At 34.6% G+C, this 18,655-nt stretch overlaps 2 protein-coding genes and 1 pseudogene across 2 annotated transcripts; 2 read left to right on the forward strand and 1 right to left on the reverse strand.

The window, feature by feature from the left end:
* Positions 1 to 1,032: 1,032 nt before the first annotated feature.
* On the reverse strand, positions 1,033 to 7,293 carry LOC120183726 (histidine kinase 5-like). Its single transcript, XM_039188369.1, has 13 exons — positions 7,019 to 7,293; positions 5,736 to 6,471; positions 5,221 to 5,277; positions 4,799 to 5,026; positions 4,619 to 4,712; positions 4,306 to 4,512; positions 3,894 to 4,024; positions 3,738 to 3,787; positions 3,129 to 3,481; positions 2,903 to 3,006; positions 1,660 to 2,376; positions 1,356 to 1,514; positions 1,033 to 1,232 (listed from the first exon to the last, which is right to left on the reverse strand). The coding sequence occupies exons 2-13, from the start codon at positions 6,453 to 6,455 to the stop codon at positions 1,110 to 1,112; spliced, it is 2,943 nt and encodes a 980-aa protein (XP_039044300.1). The 5' UTR covers positions 6,456 to 6,471; positions 7,019 to 7,293; the 3' UTR covers positions 1,033 to 1,109.
* A 4,331-nt stretch (positions 7,294 to 11,624) lies between these two features.
* LOC120183685 lies at positions 11,625 to 16,487 on the forward strand (annotated as a pseudogene).
* A 1,502-nt stretch (positions 16,488 to 17,989) lies between these two features.
* LOC120183710 (probable WRKY transcription factor 11) lies at positions 17,990 to 18,451 on the forward strand. Its single transcript, XM_039188358.1, has 2 exons — positions 17,990 to 18,121; positions 18,195 to 18,451. The coding sequence occupies exons 1-2, from the start codon at positions 18,042 to 18,044 to the stop codon at positions 18,352 to 18,354; spliced, it is 240 nt and encodes a 79-aa protein (XP_039044289.1). The 5' UTR covers positions 17,990 to 18,041; the 3' UTR covers positions 18,355 to 18,451.
* The last annotated feature ends 204 nt before the right edge of the window (positions 18,452 to 18,655 follow it).

Here is an 18,655-nt window from a genome sequence, read left to right on the forward strand (position 1 = left end):
ATATGGAGTGGACACAGATAAAATTTCACATGCTCATCTTGTATCCCATGTACATCTACCGCCGAAGATAACAAATTATATTAAAAACAGTATTGTAGAAGATTAAATCAAATTTAAAAGAGTTTGTGTCTTAGTAATAGCATCAACTATCAATATTTTATTATTCAAATTTTTGTCCATAGGTTAGAACTTGTTAGAAGCAATGACAACAAACTAATAATAAGGCTCCCAATTCTAAGGCTTTGCCTTGAAGAATCCAGACCGACCCGCGTTGTACACTTAGTTTTGGTGGATGAATCTCCTTCCAACAGGGATTTTCTACACACACAAAGACTCGTGATATCAAGCTCCTTACCATTTGAACCAACCCCTGTTATTGACAATCAATTTTATAGTTTGTGTACAATCGATTTGGAGAGGTCACGCAAAATACAATCCTTCATGGATACTTCGTATATCAACCTATAAGGGAGAAGTGAAGTTGCACATATACTTTGTACATATGCAGACGTCGCTTTCATTTCAGGTTACATGTGAAGTTGCACATTAAGAGGTTGACTTTGTAGCATCGGGAATCTCTTCAAGGGAAATGACCTAACATACTCCTCACTATATATATAACCTAAATATTCTCCTTTTCTCACCACTGCTCTCACACCTGATTCAATCAATCCAATTCCAATCTCCGTCGCTTCTTGTTTGTGGCTGTGGAACACTAGCCCACATGTGTTTCTTTTTACTTCTCATCTTTTATGAAGAACTACGGTGAAAAGTAATTTTGCAACCCAAACTAATGATATAAAAACTTGTACCAATTCAAATATTACACTGACTTCTTTAATACGAAATTCTATTTTCATTTGATCGTGTAATAATGATCAAAATTGGTGCACTCGGTGAAGCTATTGACAGTGACCCCCAACGACCATAAATTTGACAAAACTCATTCAGAAACTTGAATTTTATTTTGTCGGAGAAGGGCATACAACTAAACAATCTATGGAGAGATGGTTTAATGGGTGAGAATAAGAAGAAGATACATTGACAAAACTTTGCTACCATGTTCTGCCAATTTTCTATACATACTCGTCATTTACAACATGTGTCCTTCAGCCCAAATATTGTTCAAGACACTCTTTCAGATTTTGGAAAGTTACAGGCTTTGAAACAAATGAATCCATACCGTTTGCGTAACACTCGTCCGCACTCTCTGACAATGCATTTGCTGTCATCTGCATTTGTGCATACAGTTTAACATTAGAAAAATGACTATGATTGCAGCAGTGCATTAAGAATTTTGGTGATAAATTAATTGATATGAGTTCAATTTGAGGGAGTAGAAGTGACTGGCTCACCGCAATTATGGGAATTCGCTTAGTTGGAGATGTATGACCTGGTTGTGATGAATCTTGCTCTATCCCAACCTTTGCTGCTGCATCCCAATTACCAGTTTCTTCAAAGGAACGAATCAATCTTGTTGCTTGAAGGCCATCCATGACCGGCATGCACACATCCTGCAACATAAATGAGCTTTCAGAATTCAAATGCATGCATGCATATTTCATCCCTAAACATGGAGTTAGCTTTCCTTTTGTTTTCACTGCCACAAAAGAATGGGGCAAAAACATAGGAAACAGATTAAGGAATTGAAAGAATTACCATCAGGACAAGATCATAACCGTGTTTCTGAACAGCACAGACAGCTTCAGCACCATTGTTCACAACATCAATCGTGTGGCCTAACTGCTTCAACATTGACTGTGCCACCATTACATTAATCTTGCTATCTTCCACAAGTAAGATCTTAGGCTTTGAGGTGGTAGAGTTCTTCAATACTTGTTGACGGCCGTTTAATTTGGAAAGGGAACCCACATCAGGTTTCTTCTGCCTCTTAGGAGGGAGCTGGGGCCCGCTTGTATTGATTTTCATTTCCACCGCTTGGCTTTTCTCTGAGCAAATCCAACTTTTATTATCAGGGTCCCAACTGTGACTAATTGAACTTCCAGGCTCGGATGATATCTGTACAGCTGAATCTATCTCCTTTGGTGGACCATTATTCATGGGGAATGAATAACAATTCTCTGACAATCCATCAAGTTTATGCGACTTTGCGTAGCCAATATTATGTGGCATTAATTTTTGTGTTCTGCTAGATCCATTTGAAGAGAATAGAGATCCCAAAGTCCGCGGCAGGAATTGGAAAAAGCCAGCAGTTTCATCTTCATCCATAGCATCATGATCAACCATATCCGAGAGGTCATCTGGGTCATCAGAACTATCACATGATGTAGAACCCTTGTAAGGTAGAATAAACGTAAATGTAGAACCACAATTCACTCGACTGGACACAGTAAGGCGGCCGCCCATCAGCTCAACCTATTCCAAAAGCATGAATGCTGTTAGGTTTGGTACAAGCAAGAGTGTCATATCTGCATATGTTAATTGCTTAAACTTCTCAAGAACAAAAGAAAACGTACATAAAACACAGCATCACAAATTCCCAACTTTTTCATGATCTTGAAATTGGGCTATTGTTTGGAGTAATCTGCTTAAATTTCTCCTTTCCATATAAGATCTTAGTTTATAAATGCGTCAGATATGTGTGTATATATGTATATGGGCTTGTACGAGGAGCTAAAAGATTTTTTTTTTATTAAAAAAATAGCTAAAAGAAGTTGAAAAGCACTGAAAAAAGCTACTTATATTCTAATATGGAAGTATATGATTTTTTTTGTTCATTGTCTCTCTATTATTTGACCTACCAGATGGGTTCATTAAGCAGAAATAAGAAGAGGGGAGACAACTTAGCTACAAGCATACACTTTATATAGATTGATATCAACTGTAGAACGAAATTTCGGAACCAAATAAATATAATTTTTTTATAGAAGGAAGATCTCACCAGCTGTTTACATATTGCGAGGCCTAGTCCTGTACCACCATACTTTCGGGCATGATCAGCACTGACTTGCATGTACTTTTTAAAAAGAGTAGGTAAAGCATTTTCTGTCACGCGAAAAGACAGGAAAATGTAACAAATACTCCCCATCCTGAATCAACTTATGTATTACCAACAAAATCTCAGATTTCGTGACATGTAATGATTTAAAGTTAGCATTCATATGTACCTGGTATTCCTATTCCAGTGTCGTATACATCACACCGTAACCACACTGTTGTTGCAGGTAACTCTACTTGCTCTTCAGATCCATCTGTTGTTCCATTCGTGACTGGAGTTCCAGGTTCGCGATGTGAATTATTTTGGCATAATCCTTCGTTTTTCTTACCATGAAACTCATTCTGATCACTGCTAGTTTTAGACGTTGATGTATATGACTCTGTTTTAGATGCACTAGTAGTAGATTGATTAGCAGTTGATCCATCAGATCCGTGCTGAGATCCTTCTTTTGCAAAAGGCGGCTCTGGTACTAGATAAAGTTTTACTCCTACCTTTCCTTCATGTGTAAACTTGATCGCATTGCTGAAGAAAGAAAATGGTTTTACCCAAAATGTGAGAAAGTGAGGTGATAAATGGTAATATATTTTAAAATATCTTATCAGCGTAACTGAGAACCATTAGTTCCCATGAAACTACTTTCACACTTGCGGTAGCACATGTTTATTTCTTTGAACAGACAGTTATTCGGTCCTGATTAATGCTACCAGTGCAACCTCTCTATTCCATACAATATTTTGAAGATAATTTGATTTTTTGATGAACAGTCATAATTCAGTACCTGATCAGGTTAGTGAGAATTTGTCGAATTCTTAACACATCTCCAATGACCTGAAATCAATTCAAAACGTTCCAAAGAAAAAAATAAGCAAATGGCAAAACGAAAGTTAATGTCTAAATATAATAGTGGGTGGAAATACGTGGATAAAACACTGACATCAATAGGAACATCATCTGCCACATGTCCTTCCAAGGTAAGAATCTTTTGCAATGATGCTGCAGCTGTCTGGAGAACATGCTTTACCACCTCTCTTGGTCGGAATTTAGTAGCTTCCAACTTCATAACACCTAAAGAAACATAGAAAGGAAGATATATTTAGAAATTCCAACTTATGGGAATGATAGCCTGTCTGTTATTGAACAAAATATGAAGCTATAGCCTAAAAAAGTATGTTTTCAATAATGTGAACTGTGAATCAGAAACTGAACTTTCTAATCATATATTACAAGATCATTTTAACCTGACCTCTCACAGCAGTTGTGGCTATAAACTACAATAAGTTCAACTAGTCACGGATGAAAATTGAAAAACAAAACGTGGATAAGATTTTATCAAGTAAAAACCGAACCTGATTCAACCTTGGAAAGATCAAGGATGTCATTTATAAGTTGAAGGACCAAATCTCCAGAAGACAGCATGACATCCAACAATTGCTTTTGCTCTCGATCAAGTTTTGTGGTAGAAAGTATCTCGGCCATGCTAACAACCCCAGATAGAGGAGATCTTATCTCGTGAGACATGGTCGCCAGCATCTGTTTTGCACGCATTGTCTCCTCTACAGGAAGTGTAGTGTAAAGGGGAAAGTCAAGACTTACTACAGAGCTTTAAAAACTAGCTAAAGAGAAATTCACAGATATTTAGATGTCACTAAGTAAATGAACCTGTTATGTGTATGGTTTTGTTGAGTTCTTTTTCCTTTGCCTTTTGTACTGCAATCTCCTCTCGAAGCTTTGCCATCTTTTCTCTTTTCCTTACCTTTTATGCAACCAGAAACATAAATACCCAAGCTTCTCCATCTCAGTTAATAGCTTAGACAACCAATTTGAACAAAATGAAAATACCTGATCAGTAACATCCATGCCCATATAGTTTATACCAATAGTCTCCCCTGTTTTGCTAAAAATAGGTTCCACATATATCAAGAAAGTCTTTGACCCAAACAACTCTGTCTCAAATGTGATTTCCCTCTTTGCAGGTAATCCTTTTTCCATCACTTCTTTTTTAAAATCCTGGGACTCCTTAACACCAGAACCAGTGAAAATTTCCACATCCGTTTTTCCTAAAATATCCTGAAACAAGAACACGCATTAAGTTTCAGGTAATTCTTATGCAATTCAATGTCAATGGAGAACTGCAGAAGGTGAGAGAGGAAGTTACAAAGAAAACAAAAATTTAATACGACGAAAAAAATATGATCTCACAACCAACACTTTAACAAAAGATCATCAAACCTTGATTAAGAACTTCTGGGGCAATATATTACCTCCTCTTGTAAGCTTGGAAAAGGGTTATAAATGAAGCGATATCGCAGCTCTTTATCCTGGAAGTTGATCAAAGTAGTTTCATTAGCTAAAGTACTTTCTATAGTAATTGAAAAGGATGATATAAAATCAACATATAAAGTTTTGATTTAATAAAGAAAATACACATTCTGATCAAATTTCAGAAGTTTTACTCATTTGATATCTACTTGTAGGCAATAGAAAAGCTGTATATTGAGGATTTCAGTAGCAGCTAAAATCAGCATATGTGGATTCTTCGCTAAAAGATATATTGGATGATTTCTCATCCTGTTCACATGATCACACACTAACTTTTAAATTGACATTGTTCAAAAACTTAATGCAATGAATTAAGAATGTACAGTTTTCATGAATTCGGTTGGGGCAGTACATATTTATTTGGGAGGCAGCATCTCATCTCACTAAACCTTTCATGATTACCTGATGTCCAAAAACAACAGAGGCGGTTTGAAGTACGAAATGTAAGAAATTATACCTGATGTCCAAAAACAAGGGGGGCTGTTTGAAGTACGAAATGTAAGAAATTATCTGCTCTTTCAAGAATCTGGGACAACTCTTCTACTGGTGAGGACTGCTTTTCCAGTTTTTGTATGCTTTCTTGCAATTTTTCCTTCAGATTCTGCTCTCTGTTGATGCTTGCTTCCAACATTTTCTCCAAATGCATGGCTCGCTGTTTCCAGTATATAACTGTGTCATATTCTGCATCAATTTCAACTCTTTTAGTTGGAACCACGACATCATTTTTCCTCCGTGGAACTTCTTGCCATATATCAAGAACTTCATCCAGTATGGAAATCGGGCGTTTATCTCCTCCATATCTTTCCTCCTCGAAACGATGCTGTTCCAATATCTCCAATTTCTTAAGCTCTGATTCCTGTCTTTGCCTGCTTAAATTGTCAAGTTCTTCTCTAAGAAGACGAACAGCATTTGCTTGCTTATATTCCCAGTGTTTTACAAGGAATGCTAATTGAGATGAGCCTTTGTCAGTATATTTTGTCAGCTCTAAAAGACGCTGAAAATCAACTATAGTTGGTTCCTCTACAATTGTAACCTCCTGCAACATATCTTGTTCACCTCCTGGCTTTTCTACATTAAACTGTTTTCCAGCTTCATTTCCAACATCTTCAGGCCACATTGAAGAAAGGACTTCCACGTCCATGTCTTCAATTTGATCGGTCTCCATCTCATAAGCCATGTTAGTTGCTACCTCTCTGAAATGTTCAGAACATAAATGAGCATCAAAAGAGATAACAAAGACACCCTTCACTACTCTCTGTAAAGCACCTTTTAATCAGAACAAAACCTGTTTGAGAAAATTAATTTCAGAACGTAAAGTATCCATAGTAAAGCGACGGAAGAAAAATAAATCAATTGATTCTTAGACTTTTTCCAGCCTTGCTTCTTCATTTCAAATCAAATTTTATTTGAAAGCGAATTATAGGACAAAGGTTTACAGCGCTTGGAACAGCGAAAGTAAAGAAAACAATTGGAAACGGAGAACTATTGAAAGATGAAAAGAAAAGTGGTCCAAGTTTCGGGGACTAAAAAGGGAATCAAAGTCATCTGAGCTGAGCTAAATTTGACTAGAAACTAAGGACTTTAATTGACATTAACAAAATTGTATCACATTCTAAAGTCGTGTTCAAACCTGAATTAAGAGAACGAAGCTAGGAGAATACTAAGATTCGTTTGAATGAAACGAAATCGATCGATAAAGTGAGATTAAACAAGCCGAAACGAACACAATAGTAAGCTAACCTTTAAGATTGAATCACGAGGACCATTACTGCAAGGAACAGAGTCTTCAGGAGCTGAAGAAGCAAAAAGTTGACAAAAACAGCCAAAACTTATAAATCCCCTTCCACTGTAGATCTGAGATTGAATCACAATCATTCATACAAAGAACAGAGTCTTGGGTTGACAACAAAAGCCAAAACCAAAAAAAAAAAAACTTCTTCACTGTAGAACTGAGGAATATCTCTCTCTTCAACAATTGAGTCAATAAACCTTCAAATGCTAATGGGAAAATATATATACTAAAAAACGAAGCAACTAAGTGTTGAGATGATAGAGAAAAACGAGAGTAGTTTTTGTAAGAGAAAGAAAGGAGAGCATGTGATTGAAAAGAAAAGAAAGATGTGGAGAGAGGCGAAGCACAAGATGCCATGTGCGATTGGACAATCCCTCTCCTCGTTCTTGGCCTTTTTTCCCTTACTTTTTCGACGTTTCTGGGGAAGAAATTATTACTTTAACATTGAGCGTATTATAAGTAATATTTACACTGTAATATCGAGGATTGATTCTCTCTCCCGCGGAAAATAAAAATATAAGTTAAAACTAGAATCGGGAGTTTTTTAAAAGTTTTCCCGTCCGCCATCTACTATTCCTAGGTGACGCGTTAGGATTTTGTTCACTAATGTTTAAATTAAAATATATTTGACATAAAATGTTACACATATTAATTAAATTAAATTTTTTATGTTATATTTTTTAATATATATATATATATATTCGAATTATTTAACGAGTTGACACATTTTTGGTGAAGTTTTATTATACATCGTTAAATTATTCAGTTTCTCAAAACACATAAATTAATTTCATATATGTTACAATATCAATTTGATTTCTTTTAATTGTGCTTGAATATTAAAGTTTCCTTTATTACAGTTACAATCAGAAGTATAAATATTCATTCTCAGTATAATTTTTCACTAATTTAGTCAAGCGACATCATAGTTTGATATTATGAAAATTTTAAATTAAAATCTTATCTCATGTGATATGTATTTTAATTGTCAATTTGATTATATTTTGTTTTAATTAAATTCTGTAATTATTATATGATCTATAGTACGGGTATCCCTTCAAAGAAAAAGTTACTTTAAAAGCTTACCATTGTAGTACTTTCTTAAAAAAATTAATAATGTATATTATTGTTAAACTAGAACACATGTAAGGAATGTCACATTATCAAGTATATAATAAGATTTTGAATGTTATTATAAATTATGTATAAAAGAACACTTAATTGATTAACAAAATCTTAATATTTTTTATTCCTCTGACAACACCACTCGGACTAAACAAAACTAGAGGAAAGCAATTTGAGAAACGGGTGGTGCTGATTGTTGATGGAGAATCTTTGTGTTTATTATTATCCATTTTAGGTTAATTTAATTACTTCCTGTTAGATCACCTTTATGGTTGGCTTTTGTTATTAAATATGATTAATTATTTATTTGATCAACTAATTAAAGTATAGTTTCACTGTAACATTGGATTTGTAAAAATATGGGAACATTGTAGGATCTAAATTTTACTGACGTTGTAAAGTAAAATGGCATACCAAAAATTAAAAAAAAATGTTTTGACATTTCAGTAAACTAGTGTGATTCTTCGATAGCATCATGAGCTTGAATTTAATATTTGAGACTATGTTTGATTGGCTTAATAATGAGAGCAAATGATTATTTTATAAGTGGAGTGAAGCCCTCCTAATCATGCATGTTTATGATTCTTGAGCAAGCAAAACCATAAGAAATCAACATGTCAATAAACGAAAGGAATGGGTGTTCCGTTTGCAATGGTACAGCCAAGTACCAAACGTGCATTTGCTTTGCCAGGTAATTGTTGCTCATCGCCGGGTTTTTTTTTTTTTTGAATTTGTTTATATATTTTAAGTATAGCCTAACGGTCCATGATCATTATGTCATTGAAACCGATCTAGAAGTTGGAGGTCAACGTTTGATGTAATATATATTGTTTGGTGAGTGGAAGAGTGGGGCTATGAGCCATGGAAAGCAAGACAGAAGAAGGCGGGTTGCCACTTGCCAGCACATTTTCGACACTGATTTGTATCTGATTAGATGCTTTAATTTAATTAATAAATAATTGAACTCAAGCCATTTTAAAATCGACATTCTAATTTTACAACATGCAAGATGTAGCCCTCAGTTAAATGTCGTTGTTGTGTACCTTTTTTTAAGTCGACTATCTCAATTGCTGCAGCATTGCCCCGTGTAATTTACCTAATACTCTCAGCTTAATTTTATTATATGAGTATGACCTTCCATTAATTACTGAAAAGACAAGTGGTTGGACGGGGCAGCATCCTTAATACACGGATTAGTTTAATCATAAACAGATTATTGATTAATGTGATACACTCCCCCTTTCTTCAACTTGTGTTGAATATATAAAACTGATGTATCTTATGATTTGGATTTTAATATTATTATCAGTGAGAGCAGATGATTATACATGCAATATAAAACTATATATGTTGTTGCCCATTCTACTATTCTACAATTAACTTTGAGCTCATCCATGTGCGCCCTCTATTGCAATTATATCCACTTTAATACCTTATTTTATAAACATGCATATATATATGCATTACAATGCTATTTTCTATACTTTTTCAATTTTGATTCAAATTTTAAATTTGACATAATCAACTCAAATAAATTTTTTGTTTAATTTAATATTGTCTCAAAAAAACAAATAATTTATATTTGAAATAACTAAAACAAATAACTAGAACTTGAAATGATTTAACTAAAAAAATTAAATTTGTGTCGATAGAGTTTATTTCAGTTAACATTATCATTGGTATAATACACTAGAGGACGCGTGATCGAACATGTTTTAAAATTGAATATATTCCAAATTACAAGTGTGGTGGGAAGAGATCCAAATATGATATAAAATACTAAAATAATTTAAACTTGTAATGATCCAAATCCACTCTTTGGATTGATCAATGGACCAAAAGTTTTAAAAGTTTAAACCCTCTTAAAACCTTTGAAGTTGGTCCTAACATAAAATTGTATATCCATCCTTAATTCAACATATCTATTGAAAATAGGTAAAACACTAATATGAATTTGAATAACTTGAGGTTGGATTTAATTATTTGATAAGATTAAAATGTTAATGTTTGATTACCTTGTTTTCTGATTATATAATACCAAATAGGAGAAGAAATGTATTTTAAAAATGAGTAGAGCTTGCATGAACCGAGTGGTCTCCTTAGTAAATGAACGATTATCGTTTTTTGAGACTCGAGTTCGAGCATCGAGAACATCAGGTGTATGAGTGTTCAATATTAAAATATTAAGAGTTATCTTATAATATATATTACCTTGTATTTATCTCATATTAATAAAAAATTAAAATAAAAATGGGTATCGCTTTTAATATAGCAAGGTAAATGCAGCGAGCAGTGTGCATGGAATTCGCTCCTTTTGCTACGTGGCTCGTAGCTAGTGGTACTTGTATCAGTTATATATTAAAATAAAATTTTGGATTGGGCGGCAAAGAAACAGGTGGTGGTGTTTCATTGGAAGTCGTTCAACTCCCCGAGTTTCATAGAATTTAAAAGGAATTATTTTGCTGTGGGATTAGAGCCTTGTGTATTTATGAAGCAGGAGGGCAAGAGCAGGTGAGCTAACGTGGACAGCAATGCCATTGCCTGGGCTTTCGAGGTAACAGACAAAGGCACCATGTGAATACTTGGGCCTTTTCTGAGTTGTATGGGATAACTAAACCCAATTGTATTATTCTTGCTATTGGCTATGCCAGCCTTGTCCGCCAATTCTTTTCCCAATAGATTATCACAACAATCTTTCTCTACAATTCGAAATAGCTTTACATCTTTCCAACATACAAACCAAGCTTTAAACTTAACAAACTTAATGATTCATCATCCTATTAACACGTCACAATTTGGTATCTCAACTTAAACAATACTATATGACATAAATTAAGAGATAAGATAAATAAATAAATTAGAATAATACTTTGTTTAAATCAACTAATTAGTCTAATCCCCAATTCATGCAAATGATACTTTTGGGGTGATCGATGACTTATTGACAAATGTTTTTTTTATACAAAACTTTTATACAAATGTAAGTATGCCTTTGTCTCAATCATATTATAGGTTTTTGATATTTTTTCTACATATTTTCCAACAATTCATCCTTAGTGTTTTAACTTATTCTAGACTTAGCGTTAACAAACATATACTTTATTTCATGATAGGTTTTTATAATATTTAATTTAAAATAGTTGATCAATTATAAAAAAGATACTATAAAGATTTAAATTCTAAAATATTTATATGAAACATGTAAAAAAAGGAATCTATTTTATAATTTATTGTATAAATCAAGCGAATTTAATAATAAAAAGATTATTATTATTTCTTAAATATACGTTATAAGTATTAAAAATATGAACCTTCGATATTAAATAATAAAAATTATATGCATGCGTATATTCCACTCAAATAGGAGAAGACATTGCTAATTTCGGGTTTCGAGGTTTCCAGACTAAGAGAGTAGTTACTATTAAAATGAAAATATAAAAATGAAGTTGATAAAATTGGTAAAGGGTGGATCTGTGAGAGAGTGGTTCCAAAAGGGAAAGGAAAATCGATGAAGAAAAACCCTAAAGTCGAGACCCAGAAGCCTGAGTAGATGCATGTCGGCGGAATAACGTTGGATCTTAATTGGTTCCTGCAATTAATTTTGACGCTCTTCATTTTCGTGTTTGGGGCTCTCCACTTGCTGAAGAACCAGGCGTCGAAATACTTCGAGGTCGACGCCAATTTCGATCGTGACCAAACAATGCCTTCCATCCCCATGGACACCGACCTCCCCCCTTGCGAAGCCTGCTCCAACCCCGCCCCCAAGGTCTGCTCTCGTTGCAAATCTGTTCGTTATTGGTACGTTTTCTTATTTTTCTTTATACAATATTTTATTCTCTTCTGTGATCCTCCTACTTGATTGCTTGTTGGGGCGGTTATCACTGTTTTTCATCATTGTTTCGGCTGTTTCTTTAGCTTCTCGGGATTATCGAAAAGTAAAAAGTAGTTTATTTCTTTTTACGTTATTAGTACTCGTAAGCGTCCAAGTGATTATTAACTGCGGTTTTCAGAATTTATCTAGCTGTTATCTACTGGTAACGTTTCTTGATTCTGCTTTCACTCTATCTTAAGTGCTTATGGTTGAAATTTTTTGGTTTTTCTTTATCGATTTTAGTTGCATGTTCTGGTGTTCTCACTTCACTTCGTTTTTATTTATTTATTTGGAATTCTATGATTTATAGGTTAGAAAGAAGTGGCTTTGCTGTCGATATAAGAACGGTTTCCTGGAATTTTCAATGTAAATTTTTTTTGATTGATTTTCTATTTCTTTATAAACGTACTGTTGTGCTTAATATATAAATTAGAAGCCCAGCAAGTTCCGTGTTGAAATTTTGAACACTCCATCACTCAATCGAGCAAACAGATGCCTTAATTGTTGCCGTATTTGCATGAGTTAAAAAAAAGCCTCTTGTGCCAATAGCAACTTGACTTTAAAAGCTCTGTGTTTTCTGTCTGATATTAGAAAACATGGATTCTGAGTTAACATGCCAATGAACAATGATTTTACCATCGTTAAAGTTCATTTACGGTTGGTTCATAAATTCTTCTATCATGTAGATGGTTTAGTATTATGTTTGCTTTCCTGTTCAGCTCCCCAGCTTGCCAACAGGCACACTGGAAGGTCCATAAGACAAAGTGCAAAGTGAATTCTACACAGACTGCAAGCACAAAACCATCTTCAGGAGTTGCCCTGGTTCCTGTCAGTGGAACCTCTAAGATTATCAAGAAACCAAGAAAGGTTAACCTTTTGACCCTTTAGAAAACCAATTTAAGTAAATTTGAAACTAATATTCAAAATTTCCAGGTTCTTTTCCCTTATGATGAGTTTGTAAAGATTTTCAACTGGGAGAAACCAGGATTTCCTCCATGTGGACTCTTAAATTGTGGAAACAGGTTCATGTTTGCCATGCTTATAGGTTCTTTTAGTTGAACCTTTTTTACATATGATTAAACAAGATAAGTTTCTGTTCCTTCCTCTATTTGATTTACCTTTTACTGTTTGTTTCTGCAGTTGCTTTGCCAATGTGGTTCTGCAGTGCCTTGTATCCACTCGACCACTTGTTGCTTACTTGTTGGAGAAAGGCCACCGAAAAGAATGTGAACGGAGAAACTAGATCTAGTAGGTTCTCACCTCTAGGTTCTTGAACTATATCTGACTTTATTTTTGTTTTTTCTGTTTTCCAGGCAGACGCAATGATTGGTGCTTTCTGTGTGAATTTCAAACTCACGTCGAAAGATCAATTCAAAGTTCGCATCCATTTTCACCAGTTAATATTCTGTCACGGCTGCCTAATATTGGAGGTAATCTTGGTTATGGAAGACAGGAGGATGCACATGAATTCATGAGGTAAGTATCACTTTTACGTGATTGCATTTTCTTTGGACATCTACTTGAAATTAACTCGAGGAAATTCTGGAGTTCTAGTTTTTTTTTACCATTCATTTTTCAGGTTTGCTATTGACACGATGCAATCAATTTGCCTTGACGAATTCGGTGGAGAGAAAGCTGTTGAGCGCAGCTCTCAAGAGACAACCCTTATTCAGCATATATTTGGCGGTCATCTACAGTCTCAGGTGATGCATCTCATTTCAACTTTTCTTTTCTGTTTTCTAATTTAACTTTGGCTATTCACCATTGATAAAATACAGTGTCTGTGGATCCTATTAGTGAAGAAATGTTCTGAATTTTTTGTGTTCTTCAGTTTTCTTCTTAGTTTAGTTTCCTCCCAAAATGGACTACCCAGGTTATAGTAAAATTAAGAGTATTTCTCCTTAACTAAGTGAGCATTTTCTTGGAAGTCAAATCTCTGATCAATTAAAAGTGATGTCAGTTGATTAGGCTGTAATGTTTTTATATAAATCACTTTGCTTGGTGTTTTAAAATGCTTGAGTTTATACTCTAATGTGTAATACTTATCATTGCGTTAAAACCTGTAGGTGATTTGTACTAATTGCAATAAGATTTCAAATCAGTATGAAAATATGATGGATTTAACTGTTGAAATCCATGGAGATGCTTCGTCATTGGAGGAATGCCTTGACCAGTTCACTGCTAAGGAGTGGCTTCATGGAGAAAATATGTACAAATGTGATGGGTACAGTTGCTTCTCCATTTGATCTCAAGATGTTAATAGTTTACTTTGCATGGTTTTAAACTATACAGTCGGGAACTTTAGCCATTTGTGTGTGTATATTTTGTTCTTTGATGCCTAACTGTATTGTTATTCTCATTTTGGAATCTAGTGTTAACTATTGTATTTTGATTCTCATTTCAGCTGCAATGACTATGTTAAGGCATGGAAGCGCCTTACCATACGATGGGCTCCTAACATTCTTACAATTGCCTTGAAAAGATTTCAGGTCTTACCCCACATCCTCGATGCCTGTGTAATTCGTTTGACTTGGCAGTTGATGCTTGGTCTCTTTTCCTTTTACGAGTAAATTAGTTAATTGAAGCTCTGTAACTTTATTGATGTCTGGAATTTCTATTGAAAATTTTTGCAGAGTGGCCAGTTTGGAAAACTCAACAAAAGAGTTAACTTTCCTGAGACATTAGATCTTACCCCCTTACATGAGTGAAGATGGAGATGATACCAATCTTTACAAACTTTATGCAGTAGTTGTCCATGTGGACATGTTGAATGCATCATTTTTTGGTCATTATATCTGTTATACCAAAGATTTCACTGGAAACTGGTATAGAATTGATGACTGTAAGGTAATCTCTCTCTCTCTCTCTCTCTCTCTCTCTGTGTGTGTGTGTGTGTCATTCTCATTTCCCTTATATTATGTGTTGTGGCAATTAAAATAATCTCTCTGCGATTCCAAGGCCTCCATTTCAACCCCAGATGTTGATCATCATTAAAACATGGGGTAGAGATAATTTTGTATGTCATGTCTATTGCATTTGAATTTCACTTTTTTAGCCCAACTTGTTTTGCCTCTTTTTCCAGGTTTCGAGGGTCGAACTGGAACAGGTACTCTCTGAGGGAGCATATATGCTTTTGTATAGCAGGTACCTTTTTTCTCCCTCACGATCTCTCCAAATACCGGCAGTTAAAAGCCAATTCTCTCTCTCACCTGTTTAAAGCTTTTATTACTTTTCAGCCGTTCAAATTATAAGAAATTACTAGTTTGCTATCAAGTAAGTCATATAATGTGTATAGGTTCTGCCTCATAAATGTCCGAGATTTGATGTGAATTAACCTGTTAGAGCAAATTCCATTTATTAGTAGATTTTAACATCTTTACATCCTTCACGTCAGTAACTGTCACCAAAGATGTACGAGGACTGACCCTTTGTTTTGTCATGAATATATTATAGTATAATGAATGGTAAAAGGTCCCTAGATGGGACCAAGTAAAAGATACATATGAATATTTTAGTTGGTCTTTTGGTCGTGTTAAGTATTTTATATTAGTGACATGAGAGACATCCTATTTTCCTATTCTTGTGCAGGGTGTCTCCACGACCGTCGTGTCTTAGAACCTCGGGAATGAAAGTGGAAGCAGAGCAATGCTCAAAGGAACAAACTGAATGTGTACCTGAAAAAGAGTCCATTAGTTCTCCTAGTGTCCGTGCGTCCCCATCAATTAACGGTAGTTTGCATTCAAATATTTGTAGACTTGAAGTTGGGTCATCTGCTAGAATGAATACAGATTCTGTTCATGGATGCGAGAACGGTGATGTGACTAAGTCAACATCATCACTTGCTAAGGAATTTTCCTTCAACGGACGTTTTCAGATTGATTCAGAAGCTATTAGAATAGTCGGTGAAGATAGGGATCCGGATAATTCAATATCTGTGAGAGAAAATGTGGGGAATGATAATATGGACTGGACAAGTAGTCAGCCATGTTCTTCTGACATGGATAAGGTTCCCAGGTGTGGTAAAGATCCAAGTTCCGATGCTGTGAGGGGGGCAGAAAATACGAAGATGTTTGAAGCTAACCAGCAATATTTATCGATTTCAAAAGAAATAGAAACCTACAAGCAAGATTCGCAAGTACCAATCAGTTGCGCAATGGAAGATTCAGAAGACACCAATATGGCTAATTCTGAGGCAAGTTTTTCTGTTGCTGGGGATGGCAGCCTGAAACGTGAAGTGTCCTTGCAGGGTTCAGTAAATGAGGAAGGGAATGGGGAAATGAGGGCTGAAATAGGAGATGGCAGTTTGCAGTAATTGGTTTCATTTTCTAGTTAAAATCATATTTTTTCCCGCTTCTTTTACTTTATAATTTCATCATCCCATGATCAAAAGAAATGAAGAAGTTGGGGGTTACATTACACTAGGGTTTCATTATTTACAGAAATCTTGGATGCTATTGTACCAATTTTTAGATGGTTCATAACCATTTTTGGTTGACAATGACATAATGGAAGAATTTGGTTACCATTATTAGCATAAATTTGCTGAAACCTTTAATATTTCCCCTTTTTATCTTGGTTACCATTATTTGAGCTGATATCAAAGACGGCTATAATAGATTGGATATGTTAACCTATTGAGTCTCATTTATGAACACTGGGAAAAGGCTGGACAAAGGTAACAATAAACCATTATGCCGAATCAATCTTAACGGTTAGCTGCTTAATTCTGTGTAAATTTATCCATGGATCACCATCTACAATTATGGGTGCATATGTTAAATAAATAAAGTCAAGCATCCAATTCCAAACTATATATTAAAAACGGAGTGAGTTTAGCTTCCGGTGATGAAATCAAGCCCACCTAAAGTAGTGTGTTTATTAAACAGGTTTAACAGATTCTGTGTTACTGTATAAAGCTACAAGTGGAAGGACCCATAAAACAGTGGAAATCTGGGTGTGGAGTTCAAAACATAAAAATGGAGTGTCTGAGCTTGCGTCTACTAGACCCAAAAAAGAAACAAAAGAATGGGGGGTCCGAAGGACAGCTGCAGATACGTTTCCTGCAATGTTTAGTTGATTCTGGAGATCAATTGTTGTTGGGATTTTGTTCTTCTGGTTTCATTTTGACCCAAGATTAGACATTTTCAAATTGGCGGTCGTTAGAAATGGAAAAAGCAGAGGGAAAAATGTTAGGCAAGTAGGTCGATCCAGGAGTGGAATATTTCTACTGATGTTGCTGTTGGTGCACATCTCAAGTGGCTGGAAATTCATCTTCCTTATCTTGTGAAGGGTCCTTAAAAGGGGAGCAGTTCCACCATTATTCCTAAGCCACCATCAATTGTTTCCCCTTCCACTATTATCCCAATACTCGACTTACCATACAATTCATTTCATCATCACCCTTGTAACTTGACACTTTTAAAAGCTAACGAAATAATTATTACGTTAAAATCAACGGGCATATCTTAATTTGTGTTTGATTGTAAAGTTGCAAATGAAGGAATCAAATCAAACGAAATATAATTTGAATAATTTAAAATTTTTAATAATTATTGGATGAATTTTTAAATTTAAATCGAGTATTTTAATTTTATATAATATATAAAAGAAATATACATATATTGCATTTTTTTTTAAAAAAATCACATATGAATAGATTATTATATATATATATTTCAAAAATCACACATAAATGGATTGTTATATATATATGTATTGTATATGATTATAAAAAATTATTTAAATTAAAATTAAATAATATCATAATATTATAAATGTTGATAATTAAATTTGAACACATTCAAAAATTTAACTCGATTCGATTTAAATTTTATAAATTTGATTAAAAAAAGTCAATTCTAAGTTATAAAATTGGAATTGATCGAATAATTCAAAAATTTTTATTTTATTCTATCGTTTATGATTTCAGGAAAAATAGGGTGAAGAAAGTGATAAGGGTGGCGGCTATCAGTTCAATGATGGCGGATATTCCAGCAGACGATTATTCATGGAGGAAGTACGGGCAAAAGCCTATCAAAGGTTCCCCATATCCACGGTAACGACTGTTTTACTGGTGGAATCTCCAAGCTGATCAAACGGTTGTTAATATGTGCCTACTTTTTTTACAGAGGATATTACAAGTGTAGCAGCATTAGAGGGTGTCCGGCGAGGAAACACGTGGAGCGAGCTCCCGATGATCCCTCTATGTTGATTGTAACTTACGAAGGGGAGCACCGTCACTCTCAACCTGCAACGCAGCAGAATCTGGCTCCCGTCGTACTCCACTGATCCTCTAGTCAACCTGATAATAAACAATTACAACTAGTTTAAATATATATAAAAGAAGAAAAGTCGAGTAAGTGTAGCAGTGTTTTCTATTACTATGGATTAGCGGAGGGACTTGGATGTAAATATGCTTTATTAATTTCAGTTCCAATTGAAAATTTTGGACCGACTAAAACTTGAGACTCTGCTTTTGTTATTTTTTATGAGGCAGTGAATGAGAAAAGTAAGCACGATTTCTCCGTAGTCTCCGCAGAAAATGGCTAGATTCCTCATCTTTTAATCGCTCTTAAAAAACAAGGGTTGA

Source organism: Hibiscus syriacus, unplaced genomic scaffold (genome assembly GCF_006381635.1).
Source record: "Hibiscus syriacus cultivar Baekdansim isolate YM2019G1 unplaced genomic scaffold, ASM638163v2 tig00112801_pilon, whole genome shotgun sequence".
Lineage (NCBI taxonomy): Eukaryota > Viridiplantae > Streptophyta > Magnoliopsida > Malvales > Malvaceae > Hibiscus > Hibiscus syriacus.

Bases quoted from the DNA above. Each gene is read 5' to 3' on its own strand.
- LOC120183726 (XM_039188369.1), bottom strand. From the start codon at position 6,455: ATGGCTTATGAGATGGAGACCGATCAAATTGAAGACATGGACGTGGAA. The intron at 4,025-4,305 runs GTTCGGTTTTTA...ATGTTTCTTTAG, and splicing joins TCTTTCCAAGGTTGAATCAG to GTGTTATGAAGTTGGAAGCT. The intron at 1,515-1,659 runs GTAATTCTTTCA...TTTATGTTGCAG, and splicing joins GTTATGATCTTGTCCTGATG to GATGTGTGCATGCCGGTCAT.
- LOC120183710 (XM_039188358.1), top strand. From the start codon at position 18,042: ATGATGGCGGATATTCCAGCAGACGATTATTCATGGAGGAAGTACGGG. The intron at 18,122-18,194 runs GTAACGACTGTT...CTTTTTTTACAG, and splicing joins AAAGGTTCCCCATATCCACG to AGGATATTACAAGTGTAGCA.